Source organism: Protopterus annectens, chromosome 2.part1 (genome assembly GCF_019279795.1).
Source record: "Protopterus annectens isolate FY-2018-M chromosome 2.part1, PAN1.0, whole genome shotgun sequence".
NCBI classification, from domain to species: Eukaryota; Metazoa; Chordata; order Ceratodontiformes; family Protopteridae; genus Protopterus; species Protopterus annectens.
In genome coordinates this window covers 560,161,956-560,176,706 of record NC_056729.1, presented here as the reverse complement: position 1 = coordinate 560,176,706, position 14,751 = coordinate 560,161,956, and the positions used below count along the sequence as shown (strand labels likewise).

Genomic DNA, 14,751 nt, shown 5'->3' with positions numbered 1-14,751 from the left:
CATTGAGCGCTTTCTTTTGTTTCAACCCAGTCTACTCGAAGGCGATAATTGCCAGTTAACACAGTTCGGAAGGTGGGGAAAGTTGCAACAAATGAGACTGACCTCTTGGTTCTCTGATGTGGATTTTCCTTTTTAGCAGGTGCTGTTTCTGTGATTGGTGGAGGAGTCCCTTTGATGACGTTGGCAATGGAGTTGCACTGGCAGTGAGGGGGAGATGGTTGTGACGGTTTATAGCAGCAGGCACAGAGCTTTTACAAATGTGTTCAGCACTGGCAGCTTTTAATAGAAACAGAATAATCTGATGTTGTCCTATTTATTCCTCCTCCCGGTTGGGTCTCTGAGCCGAACCTGTGATCTGGCTCGGCCACATCTTCCAGACATGGATCCGACTCTCGAGCTCCTCCCTCTACTCACTCACCCAAGCACCATGGATCTCATTTGCCGTGTTCAGGAGACAGATGAAAGATCCAGTCTCTTGAGTGATCATATCGTTTCATAGTTTTTTTTTGGTATTTGCTAGTGGATTTCTCCCTCATTTTTTCTAGTTAGTGTGTCTTAGTTGGTAGTTCTGTAGTTTGAAGCTATAAGGTTAGGCCTTTATAGAATTTCTTCCCTTTTTGCTGTGTGCTTCTCTTTTTGCGTTTTACAGTTACTGCATGTGTGTGTGCTTTTCTTTAGGTATACACTCTGCCTAATATTCCTTCCTTCCCAAAATAAATTAAAAAAAAAAGTTTGTGTGTGTGATAGATTAAAGAACTACTGTTTCCATTTCATTGCTGTTAGGTTTTACAGCAGGTTTCTTGGCTTTCTCTTTTTGGCAGGCTTCGGCCACTGTTGTCAGTGTTTGTTATATCAGACAAACTTTCTCCTGGCTTCAGGAAATGCACTTTTTGTGGGCACAATCAAGATGCCCACAAGGAGTGCGTCTGCTGTTTGGGCGCTGAACATCTTAAAGCCTCTTGTTAATATATGTTCTTTTAATCTGTGTGTGCTGGCAGATAGGTGCAATAAGTTCACTTCCTCCTTGGAGGCTTTTGGTATGGGCCCATCGATGTCTTGGATGACTCCCTCGGTGAATGACCTGGTTGATCTGGTATCCCACCGGACCTGGAAGGAACTGGATACCATCAAGCTGATCCCTAAGCGTAGTAAGTATTAGGTCCCACTGGCTGACAGGAAACATTAGAGCTAGGGTCCCATAGTTGATGCCATTGTGGTGGCAGCGGCAACTAAGAACTGGCAAAGGAGTCTGCCAATGTCCATCCACCTAACAAGGAGTCTAGAGCACTGCACAGATTAGGCAGGCACATTTACGCTTCAGCTACCTTTGCACTGAGGTTGAAGTGTTTGGATCACTTTACCTGGCTTCAGAGAAATCTGTTCAAGAAGCTTTCAGATTCTGTCCGAGTCCATGCCTGCGGAGGACTTCAAGAAACTTTCTCCGAAGTTGCTCGCCACTCTGTGTTGTCTATTACTAGTTTCTCAATGAGGCTAATCTCTCATATGGTAGAAAGTTCCTCTTGAGCTGCTGGTTCAGGTCTATCACTAAGGAGACAAACCTGGATGAGACTGTGACTTTATGGAACCCTTTAAGGTATTATTTGGTAATGTTCCTTTTGATAGCTCATCACTGTTTGGGCCATCTGTGAGATGCTCGTACCCTCAACAAAAAGGATGGGAAGACCCTTTCTGCCATAGGAATCAAATTTTCTACACCACAGAGGTCCTTTTCAAGGAACCAGCGTGGGAGTAAGAAAATGTGTTTCAGTAAATCACAAGGGCCTTTCCTGAACCTGCGTGGGGACCCCTCTTCCAGTGGCAGAGGATGAGAGTATAATGGTAGATGCCGTTCCAGAGGCAGAGGGGGTCCGCAAAATTAGGGCTTTAGAGACATGTTCTCTGGCAAGCATTATCAGTGCTCCTGAAGCACTGCCTGACCTTCCATCTCTGGAGGCAGTCAGGGGTTGACTTGCTTTGCACTCAGAAGCCTGGACTTGCTTGGCACAAAATTTCTGGGTGCTAAGCATAATATCCAGAGGATACTACATTCCCTTTTCCCTACCTTCCCCAGACACCAGCAAGAAACTCCCCAACATGCCACCCAGTCAGAGAGCAGGCAGCACAAGAAGTTCAAAAACTGCTGCAGGAGAGAGTCATCCAGGAGGTCACGACTGAACAAAGAGAATTCGGAACTTAGTCCCACTTCTTTTTGGTGCTGACGAAGACAGCATACCAAAGACCCATATTGGATCTAAGCAAACTGAATCTGTAAAGAAGTCGATGTTCCAAATGGTTACGGTCCAGTCCATTCTGCTGCTGTTGCACAAGGACGATAGATCTCAAAGATGCATACTATCACATCAAAATAGACAGGCCCTCCAGCAGATGTCTGTGCTTCCGGCTGGAAACCAATCATTTCCAGCTCAGAACATTGCCCTTTGGGATCCTTACAGTCCCCTAGCTGTTCAAGTGTATAGCAATCATAGCACATCACATGAGACTCAAAGGATTCTCGATGTGTTTCCATACTTCGACAATTGGCTCCATACTGCCCCTGGGAGGCATCAGCTTCTTCATGCCAGAGATTCCTGGGAATAACCATAAATTTTGACAAGTCCAAAATGACTCCTGTACAGAACATAGAGTTCATAAGAATGCAGTTGAACACAAGGGACCAAATAGCTTCTCTTCCTCTACACCGCATAATGACACCCCCCCCCCCAAGCATGTCTAATCTTACAAGCCCTGGGGTCCATGACAGGAGTGATCTTGTTAGTTCCCATGGCAAGATTTTTTAATGCGAATCCTTCAATGGACATTAACAGTACAGTGGTCCATACTCTGCCAATATTTGTGTGTTACCATGAAACTGACACCTATTTGCAAGCATCATATTAGCTGGTGGATTCAATTGGGTGACCCTTTTATAGGCAGACCCTTTACTTCTCCCCCACTGATAGCCACGGTGACCACGGACACTTCCCAGTTTGGGTGGGGGGGGGTCATTTCAAGGGAAGGATGGTTCAAGGCACATGGTTCCCCCTTGGAGACCAGGATATACATCAATGTCCTCGAGATGAGAGCAGTTCTCCTAACTTTGCAAGCCTTTCAGGACGCTGTCCTTCTGGGGACTATTGCTATTCACACCGACACCATGTCTGTTCTCTGGTACATCAGTAAACAAGGAGGAACCCATTCTTACCCGTTTTGCAGGGAGGTCATGAGGGTGTGGGAATGGGTGATCTCTTCAGACTGCCTTCTGGTTCCAATATACATTCCAGGGAAAACCAACGAGCTGATGGATAAACTCAGCAGATCTATCCTGATTCCGCATGAGTGGTCCCTCAAGCAGTCAGTGGCGAACATGCTCTTCAAATGCTGGGGTCAACATTGCTGTGACCACCCATTTTAATAAACAAAATCTCCAATGTTCTACCCAATCAGAGGTAAGGAGCAGCACTAGAAATAAACAAGCTGCTAGAAAAGAGTCATTCAAGAAATCCTCCCAGATGAGAGAGCGTGCAGAACCTTTTGCCTGTTCCCTCAGCAACAAGTGCAATGAGTTCTTCGCTCTGATCTCCCCTGCAGTGCAGTCCCCAAGGGATTCTCTGGTGCATGACTGGCCCCTGGGTCTCCTGTATGCTTATCTCTCGCTCCCTGTTCTCCCGAAATTTCTGCAGAAGGCAAGCAGGTTGCAGAGTTCAGTCATCGTCATTGCCCCCTTCTGGCCTTGACAGATTTGGTTCCTTTTCCTTGGGTCTCAATTAAGATATCCTTTGTGGATACTGGAGCCAAGACAGGACCTCCTTTCTTACCCATTAGGTTTGCAACATCCCAATCTTCAGTCTGTCAGACTGACCACATGGTTTCTCCAGTTCCGACAATAGTAAGACAGTGCAGGCTTGCTTCCCCGGTCCATAACATCATTTTAGCCTCTCAAAAAGTATCCACAAAGAAGGTCTACAGCTGTAAGTGGAAGAAGATTTGTTGTAAGGTCTTTGAATAAAAGTTGTTGATCTTTCTCTGTACCTGTTTCAAAAATTTTGCTTTTTCTCAGTGCCTTTATCAGAAAAGAGGCAAGTTTTTCTACTGTCAAACTCCAACTAGCAGCAATCTCCAATTTTCGTGATAGAAGACAGTCTCAATCTCTTATCTACTTTTAGATTATGTAAAGCCTTTATGAAGGGTATTTTCTTGGTAAAGCTAACCACTAAAGACCCATCCCCTGCATGGGACCTCACTGTTGTTTTACAGGGTCTAACTCGAGGACCTTTCGAGTGAGCTGCTACTTGTCTTAAAGTCTTATCCTACTTTAAAAAACTCTACCCTCTTCTGTAATCCAGCTCTTACTGTGTTCTTATTATGGTATTATATATTCTCTTATTCATCAAGTTATCTGCTTCCTATTGGCCCAGCTCATCTCTTATTCTTCTCCACTAGACTCGTCACCTAACCTCCTCACTAACTTTATCTTCTCTTCCACTTATTTACCTAACTCTCCTCTTTTCCTGTTTCCCCTACTTGCCTCCCATCATAACTTACATATATCCTTAATCTCCAATTCTAAAAGGTGTTTCCTTTCCTAATTAACTTTTTACTAACAGGATAACTTCCCTGCACACTATTTAACAATGCTGCTTTATTCTACTCCTTGAACCTCTGGTTATACCAAAAATCACTGTAAACTAGATGTGTGTGTAATAATGTGTTGTATGTGTAGTGTCTGCATATAGTATTAATGTTTACTACTGTTGTATCTTACTAGCCATTGTGATGTGTGTAATAATAAATCTGTAATGTCTGCTTATAATATTAATAGAGTTTACTGTTGTATCTTACTAGAAATTGTTATGTAATAACTTTTTACTCTGGAGCTTTTCTCCCCGGGCCTACACTGAAACAAAGGCTTTTGCTCAGTTGGTCTATCCCAGTTTACAAATGTCAAATAAATAAAGTTTCTGTAATGGAAGACATTTTTTCCAGTAGCCATAAGTTTGGTAAAGAGAATTTCTAAATTGCAAGCATTATCTTCCAAGCCTCTGTACATACTTTTTCACAAGGTCAGGGTCTCATTTACATACCAATCCCTCCTTTATTCCTAAAGTAGCTATGGAAAATAATATTAACCAATCCATTCCGTTGCCATTATTTTTTCCAAATTTTACCAACAAAGGAGAGAGACTCATCTCCTTGATGTTCATAAAAAACTACGTTTTTGCCTGCATAGAACAAAATACCATAGGAAGTCAGAACAATTGTTTATAGCTTTCTCGACAAACAAGCTAGGTCAAGCAGTATCTAAAATCACTTTGGCTAAATGGATCGCTGACTGCATCACTTTCATTTTATTCACAGAAAGGCTTGGAAACTGCTTCAACTGCCAAGAGAGCATTCAACTAGATCTATGGCTACTTAACTGGTGAAACAATCTCACCTTTGTTGTGAACTAGAACATTGGATATTGTTTCTATAAACAGGGCTTCCTTTGGCTCGATGGTGCTCTGGCACATCCTTCTATAGGAGCCAACCAGGACTCCCATAGGTAGGGACTCTGACTCCTCCATGAGGAGGAACAGAGAGGACAGCATCAGATTACAAAGTTATATCTTACCATAACTTTGTATCTATGCTGTCCATCTTCATTCCTCCTCACTTTTCCCATCCAACCATCCCTCTGCCTTTTCTTTTAGAGGATCTGTGGGAGATGGTGGGACACTGGAGTCCAATGTCTAAGCCTCAGTTTCCTTTCTTTTTCTGTGTCCTGTTTTCTTTTGTTTGGATTATGATTCAGTAAACTCAATCTAAGGTGCTTGGGTGGGTGTAGTGCATCATGGTTAGAGGGAAGAGCTCGAGAGTCAGATCCAGGTTTGGAAGATGTGGCTGAGCCGGATCCGAGGTTCAAACCCAAGATCCTACCATGAGGAGAAATGAAGATGGTCAACAGATATGCCAAGTTATGTAAGACATAACTTTAACTTCTGGATACCTAACAGTGTCAGTAAAAGAAATATCTTGTGATCCTTGCAGCTAACCAACAAAACCAGTAACTTATACCAAAAGGCTCACATTGTGTACACTGAGCAAAGAGTTTTAAACCGTACAAACATCCAAGTCTGAATGTAAAGAATCTGTTCCAAAAAAAAAAAACTCAAGGATCATAGGAATAATGTGAATAGATGGTGCTGTCTTCTTTTATATCAGTTAAGAACTTCTTCAGAATCTAAAACCCTAAACTAGCACCAAAAATCACATGGTCCATGTCAGCCAGACGCATAATGCTCTACAATACTCATTTCCTTAAAGTTCCAATGTAATTAAAATGCTGTAATATAATTTCAGCATAAACAATACATTGAACAAAAAACAACTTGTAGTGCGTATTTGCATCTGTGAATGTATATTTTGCTATACACGCTTATTGACAAGACACCGGCATAGACTTTATAATAAAGTATCTCACCAGATTCACTGATTTTTTACAACACTTTAGTGAACACTGTTTGTGTTTTGCTTGAAATCGTTTTGGATAATTTTTAAAAATTTCTAGGGTAAACATTTTGAACAAAAAACAGGGGTTACTATGGGAGCAAGGGTAGCCCCTGTGTTTGCCAATCTTATGGCATGGAGGGAACAAAGATGCATTAATTTCCACCTTTTGTTTGGAAAGATAGTGTTCTATAAAGGATTCATAATTGGCTTGATTGTTTTTGTGGAAAGGCACAGAAGAAGAATTCAAGCAAGTTTTTTTTTTTTTTTTTTTTTTTTTTTTTGTGCAAATTCTAGTCCTTCCTTCCTAAAGTTCACCATCAGTGGGTTTGGGAGGGCTGTTAATTTTTTGGATATCACATTGTCCTTTGGAAATGAGAGTAACATCTTTGAAAGTAAAATCTACAGGAAAGACACTTTTGTGACACCCCAACCCTATGTGCAAAATAGTAAAAAGGTTTGAGGATGGATGGATGGATTTGCACAGAAAAAGTCAGTACCTGTATCAAATGAAAAAAATGTGTGGTTAAAGGGCAATTCATTAGACTTGGTAGACTGACTAGCAAAAAAGTATTTTTGAGCAAGAAACAAACAAACAAAATAATTTTTCTGACTAGAGGGTATGAGTCTGGCTAATGAACATCATAGGGGAAGTACTGCTATTAAGATCTGGTGAGGCTAGACCAATCCTGTACAAGGATTGGTTTGAAATTCCCTAGGCCAGTGGAGACCCACCCACCTCCACACAAGCTTCCTTGATTTGTTGCAGATCTGCATTCCCATTTCCTTAGATATGACTCTGATAAGAGACATACTTAAAGAAAATTGGAAAATGATTTTAGGTAGTGGGGTTTAGTGAAAGTATTAGGTGACAGTCCCCTATTTACATATAAGAAAGTGCACATTGTAAAGTTGTCGTTAGAGTGCCGTTCTTCCATGGGCTCAGTCGGACACAGCACACTGGGGACATACAAGTGTGGAAGATGTAAAAAGTGCCGGTACATTTTTAACACCTCAGATGTTCACATCAAAGCACATTAAAACCTTTGGTCTAACAACAGGTTCGATTGTTATTCTCAGGGAGTAGTTTACTTGGCGTTGTGTGATTCTTGCCCAAATTACTATATGGTCAAGACTGTCAGGAAACTGTCACAGAGAATTTATGAACACACTCTAGCCATAAGGAACAGAGACCTTGGCAATTCTTTAAACACTCGTTAAGTTGTCTCAGTTTCAAAAAAAATTCAGCGTTATGTGCTCAGTGCTGTCAGCCTCAAAGACTTCTCAGGCAACTATAATGTACTATTAGAATGCCGCGAATCTCAGTGGCAAATCAAATTAAGAGCGGACAAAAGTCCAGGGCTGAATGAGTCAGTGAACATATTAGTGCAAGGGTTGTAAACTTGTCTATTTAAATGAATCAAGAAGAAACTTAGCAGTGTGGAGCGTTCATAGGTATGTACTAGACTAATGGCCCTGGAGTCTTTACAAGCCTAGCCCATAGAAGTGCTCTGGCATTGTGCCGCCCGATATTAGTTCCCAGTGTCTCTATCAAGTAGAGCCACTGGAGTGATCCCCAGAGCAAACTTTATTTTCCATCCACTCATCAAGATTTCTCGTGAAGAGGGCCAGTGCGGTGCTTTGCTTGACATGTATGGGCAGTCTATTTCAGAGCATGGGCAGTCTCTGGGTTATGAACAAACTTCTTATTAACACTTGCAGATCTTACAACTCAGCAGGTGATACCCTGTTCTCTAATACTGTTGGAACGTTATGGAATTCACTTCCTACTGAGCTCACTTCATTGTCATCTCCTACACTATTTAAAAAGAAACTAAAATTATATCTCAATACACACTGGTTATGTTCCTGAACTAACCCTGACTAACTTTCCTACATCTCATCATTAACATCCTTGCATCATTATGTATGTATATTTACTTTCTGTCTTGAATTTCTACAGTACCCCTTACTGTCCTTGCTAAGCTCATTTAAATGATTGATGTTAATATTGTTATAATGAATGCTAATCTATTGCTATTATGAAAAAAAAAAAATGTAATTTTGTTTACTTTTCAAACGGCTACCACTTTATAAATTCAGTTTTGTATGTATCTTTACTGTTACTTCTTTTTATATATTATATGGTTGTTTTATATTTGTATATTTCTTGCATATGTCTTTGGAGCTTTTCTCCCCAGGCCTCTACAGCTAGACTAGCCCGGACAACAAATGTAAAATAAATAAATAAATGAACCTGTCCCCCCAGCATGTTCTATTGATTGTGGTAATGAGGTTGAGGTCTCTGGAGTGTGTGGTACGGGGAGGGATTGGGATTTCTTTAGATGTAGCATTTCTAACAGAGCTGGGTCAGACATGGCTTTGTAAGTCAAGCAGAGATCTCCTCTTAGTAGACGATATGAGATGGAGAATAACTGGAGTATTTTGAGTCTGTCCGTGTAGGACATGTGTTTAAGGCCTAGGATCCTCTTCGTGTGAGGTACCTTTGTGACCTTCCCAGCTGTTGCATGTGTCTAGTGAGGTACATGCCAAATGGGGCATCATATTCGATGACTGGCCTAAAGAGGGAGGACTAGAGAGGGAGATGATGACGTCTTTCTTCCTGGATGCAAAACTCTTGGTAATGAGATGCGCCACAAAGAAGGACTTTCTGACCACAGTGGCGATGTGGTGGTCGAAGGAGAAGTTGCTGTCAACCTGTGTCCCCAAATCTCTTACAATGCCTTCAGTGTTCAGTGGGCTCCCAACGATGTGGTAATTAGTGGGAACTGAGTTTTTCCCAAAGGGGATGACAACGCATTTTTTGGTGTTAAGCTTAAGGCCATGGTTTTGATACAAGTCATTGGTCTCAGTGAGGCCTTTCTGTAGGATGTCTGCATCACTTGGGGAGTTGTTAATGCCGCTCAGCTTGCAGTCATCTGAGAACTTGGTCAGCCAGTGTCCCTCTGTGTTGGCCTGGACTTCTGAAAAGTAGATGCAAAACTGGACAGGTCCCAGGACCGATACCTTTGGGACTCCACTCGTGACTGGTCGGCTGTCTGACTTGGAGTCTGCTAGTTTCAAACTGTGGGTTCTGTCTGTGAGCCGATTTGCAACCCACCTAGTAATATAGGGGTTGATGCCTAGTTTGCTGAGTTTATTAATAATTGCTGAGTGGAGGATGTGATGTTCCCTTCCTAAATTATGTTTTGCACTTAGTTCACTTAATAAAAATCGAACTGTAAAATACATGATACAAAATAATCAAATAGAAAATAGTAGGTAGTCCACAGTTGAGTTAAAAATGGAATATCCTTTATTGAAACATTCATTATTCTTTGCACAAACCTCATGTATGGTGCACTTTTTTGTTATATTTGGTCCCGTGATTGCCCGAATTATCATTCTCCTGTGTAATACAACATTTATTTATTTACTTACTTACTTAATTATGGCCATGAATTGCATGTGCTAATCAGATGTAAATATAGAAAAATGTATACATTGTGAACTCTGATCCTGGGCCAGGCCACTTAATTAACTGTAAGAAATAACTAAATCAATGAATGTGTTGAAAACCTGTCTATTTAATAACAGTTCATTTATTACTACAAGTTGTTTTTTGTTTAATGTTTTTTTAATGCTGACATATCACAACATTTTTGATTTATATTAACATTAGAACTTTAAGGAAATGAGTATTGTAGAGCATTTGGTGATTAGTTGACATTGACAGTGTGATTTTTTTTTTTTTATGCTACTATTTTTAAATCTTGGGGTTAGTTTAGGGTTTTAGATTCAGAAGAAATTCATAACTGGTTAAAAAGAACAAAAGCATTCTATTAAAACTGTCCAAGACACTGTTTATGCTGTTCCTGGTAGAACTTGTTGTTTGCCCTTCTTTAATAAGCTGTTAAATAAAACATATTTAATATTCCATACTATACAAAGTTGCTTTGCCATGCAATACGTAGTTTGTATCAGGAAACTTTCTTACACAAGTAAGAACAAAAGCTGTTTTACTTCTGTTTAATTGTTTGCAGTCCATTCACTGTCCTCAACATTTATGACATGACGTGGTGGTTATACTTCACAATTATACCATGACCCCCCCCATTAATATTCCAAAACGTGCACGTTGATTGGTCAGCATGCACGTTGTAAATCGACTTATACTAATGGAAAAAGGTCCGGTCGCCCATTTAACATAGAGAAACAGTGAAAAGCAACGGAGATCTTGCTTTCGCCCACAGCTCTGATGTACTGCATAGGCATACTCATGTGCAGTACATCAGAACTGCCGCAGAATACCAGACAGCTGCGGAAGGGCAGCAAGGAGGCATTATACAATGCCATTATTTAAGAAAAGTAATTATTTTTTTTCTTAAATAAAGTCATTGTATAATAGCAATAACCCACTTCTGGGTGTGGGTAATGCTGGATTTACCCACGGTTGGCTTTGTTTGGCCACTCGGGCTTTGCCCTCATGACCAAACCACGCCAACCGTGGGTAAATCCAGCATTACCCACACCCAGGCGTGGGTTATTGCTATATTATGCCACCATTTTAACACTGTCTGTGACTTCCAGTCTTTTTTTCGACTTTTTGCAAAGCTGTAGCTCTCATGTTTAAGCTGCTTCTTTTAGTGGGATTAATGTTTCATATTTCATCCACTTGTTCACTAATTTCACTTTGTTGCTGGCTGTTCTTTTTGATTATCTTGCTGTTTCAGCCTAGATTTTCTGGTTATGGTCCAAGGTATTACTGATTCTTCTGGTCAGCCCCTGGTTTATTTTTTCTGTTATTCAAGTGTTTTCCTTTGGAGCAGCAGAGGGCTTTTTTTGTCAGAAGAATGGAGAGTAGTCTCCTTCAGGTTGCAGGCTTTATTGGCTAAACTGTATTTTCTTTATAGTCTGTTCAGAATTCAAAAATTTATTTGATCCTCAAGAAAAAAAAAACCGACAAACTGGATATAGCAACTTGAATTTCACACTTGCCTCTCCGCATCCTTTGATTGCTGGGACAACCTGTTTCTGTTTTTCCTGGTGTACAGCAAATAATAGTTTCTCTCTGCTGTTCCTATTTTTAATAGTTTTTAGAGTCTGCTGCAGATTTTGTTAGGAGCAGCTTCTTTTCATGGTGTAGTTGAATCTTTACTAATATAGGTCTTGGCCTTTTTCTATTGGCTAGATTTGGGGCATACACCCAATGTGCCCCCTCAATTAATAAATTGTGCTTTGTAACACTTGTCCAGTTGGTTATTTGTATTTTCTTAAAATCAGTGCATTCTACTTTACCAAATGCTTTTCCTTGAAAAGTCTTCTTATCAGCCAGTCTTCCTTTCATATCAGTCTCTGTTTTCTACAGTTTTATCAACTCATCTGAGTGAATTCTTAAAGATGTTTTCCCCAGCCTTTTGTCATACTCTTCATATTCATCTAGCGTGTCATTTATTATGAACACTTCTGAATGCATTTGATTTATTTTCTCCTGTGCTAAAGCCACAACCTGAACTGCTTTGAGCTTTTTCTTCTGTACTGGCTGATCTTCTTGTTTGACATCCAGGCAGTATAGTTACTAGCCAGTAATTAAATTTTACCCACAGTGATAACTGGTGTGTGTGTGTGTGTGTGTGTGTGTGTGTGTGTGTGTGTGTGTGTGTGTGTGTGTGTGTGTGTGCGCGCGCACATGTGTGTGTATGCGTTAAGAATTCTTGGTTTTCTTAAGTGGAAGAGCTCTAATTCTTGGTTTGTTTGTTGGTTGGTTGCCATTTTTTGTAGGTATATTGATGTTGAGGCTAGAGTAAAGTGGACTGATTTTTAAGTTTATTTTTAAGAAGCCTAATGGTATGAGTAATGAAACAATATGTTGCTTATAATCAAGAACCAGTGGAAGTAGCATTGATGTTCTAATTTTTTTATAGAGGTATCACTTAGCTTTTTGGATTATTAGGTTATTCTGTGTGTTATGCTTTTGCCATTAAACATTGGAACGCTAATTTGTTTTAATTGTTGTTTCTGTTACTTTGATATCAAACAAAATGGTAGTATTCTTACACTGTTGTGTGTGCAGTTTTGTAAAAAGATAGCTTACTCAATTTTAGCCTTTAACTCCACGAGCACATGACTTGATACAAGTCAGCACACTGGAGTTTTATACCCGTTTGGTAAAATTAAATATACATTTGCATTCTAAGTAATATTAAGCATTACTGAAGTGTGTTGTGAAAGAAATGTATTTAAATCCTTATGATTGCAGATTTATGTAGTGGATTATCTAAATGTATATGGGGCCAAAACACAACTTAATATCTGTTTTTCTCTGCAGAAGTTGTACCTGCTTATTCGAGGATCATGTCTAAACTGCCATTTCTTGACATGTCAACGTGCTGTCATTCATTTGTTGCTGAATCAGCTAAAAGTGCTTGAAGTAGGGGCCATTGAGGCAGTTTTTGAACTGGAGCAGAAGTTCAAGAATGTAAGTAAACCATAAGAAATTTAACATAAATTTGAAACTGGGGATATATGTTCTGTAGTCTGGGTCTCTCAAGCACTGTGACATTTTGTGTTGTGGCGTTTTTCTTTGTGTGATGTGTGTGTGTGTGTGTGTGTGTGTGTGTGTGTGTGTGTGTGTGTGGGGGGGTTAAGCATTTTCTGTATTTATGATAGAGCTGTTAATGTTTACTTTTTTTCCCCTCCGTGTTCAATTTCCATTAATAAATGCATGAGATACATGTAGATTGTTTTAATTCCTGAAAAAAAAATCTTGAAAATGTGGTAAGCTAAATGTGCTAATTGCTTGCTGTGTATACTTTTGATTAAAGAGCAAGGACAGAGGTAGTACTTTTTTTCAGAATACTTGTTTCAGGATTAAACTGTTAACTGAAATAAAGGTAAGTGCATTTTTAGCTCCCCTGTCACTGCCGCCTGCCCAGAGCCCTTCCTCCGTCTTCTGCTCTGATATTGCCAGCATCTTTGTGGCTTGCCTGTCATGGACTAGTGCCCAGTAAGCAGGGAAATTCAATCTGTTAGCAGGGAAGAGACCTGGTTGACCTAGTATAGTGCTGGTGTTACAGATGCAGAGAGCTTTTTTCTGTTTTGTTTGTTCATTTTGTATTTCCATATTATCCCATGATTAACATGTGGTGACATCAATGCAGAACTAGTCCATCAGCAAACTGATGGTGTGTGTTGCACTGTTTAAGTGATAAATGTATTTGTTATGATATTTGTAATATACGGAGCGTGTCAATTGTTGTACAACATTTATTTATATATATTTGTTAGTCTGAGTAGAACACTGGTCTCCGAAGATCAATTTCAGTTTCAGGCCTGGAAGGAGAAAAGTAGATAACAAATTCTGGCTTGGTTATTTATTTCAAACCAAAGCATCAGATTAGGTTACAGGAAACCTTGCAATAGTATTGTAGTGTTGTAATGAACAAAGTAGATAATATACTTATTTAATATGGAGTTAAAACTAGGGCTAGTAGTTGCATACAGTATGTACAAGTTGTTGGAGAAAGTAAAGCTTCATTGTAGCATTTGCTAAAATAACCTTGTTCTAGTGAGGCACATGCATAAAAACCCAGCTGTAACACAGAGGATTATGGCTGGGTTTCCAATCTCAGCCAAGTTCTTTATTTGAGAAATGCATTCAAGAAATTAACCTTGATAACACGTAACAAAAGCTGTTATGATCAGACCTGATTATACTTTTTTATAGGTTCATAGGTTGGTACTAGGCTATCAGCCCTAGGGCCTATACAAGCCTAGCCATAACAATTCCCTGGCTATTTTTTCCCACTCTATTCACTTCCCTGGACCCCTGTCTAGCAGGGCAACTGACGTGATCCCTGGGGTGAATTTCCTTTCTCCCATCCAATCGTCAAGGTTCCTTTTGAAGAGGGCCAAAGAGGCACTCTGCTTGACATGTATGGGCAATCTATTCCAGAGTCTGGGGAGTCTCTGGGTCAGGAACCTGTCCCTCCAGCATGTTTTGTTTATTGTGATGACAAGGTTTAGATCCCTGGAGCGTGTGGCTGTGAGGGATTGGGATTTCTGGGATTTTTTTGTGTAGCATGTCCAACAGCTCTGGGTTTGACATGGCCTTGTATGTTAAGCAGAGATCGCCTCTGAGTAGAGGATATGCGACAGAGTATAGCTGGAGTTTTTTAAGGCGGTCAGCTTAGGGCATCTGCTTTAGGCCTGTGATTCTTTTTTATGATGCTACCACTTAAGCCATTGCTGTAGCAGTGCAAAAAG

At 40.2% G+C, this 14,751-nt stretch overlaps 1 protein-coding gene across 1 annotated transcript in view; it reads left to right on the top strand.

The window, feature by feature from the left end:
* POLR1A (RNA polymerase I subunit A) overlaps positions 1-14,751 on the top strand; it is a 2,269,619-nt gene that overhangs the window by 169,724 nt on the left and 2,085,144 nt on the right. The window contains exon 3 of the mRNA XM_044062330.1: positions 12,815-12,964. Coding sequence (XP_043918265.1) covers positions 12,815-12,964 — 150 coding nt within the window. The remainder of the gene's footprint in view (positions 1-12,814; positions 12,965-14,751) is intronic.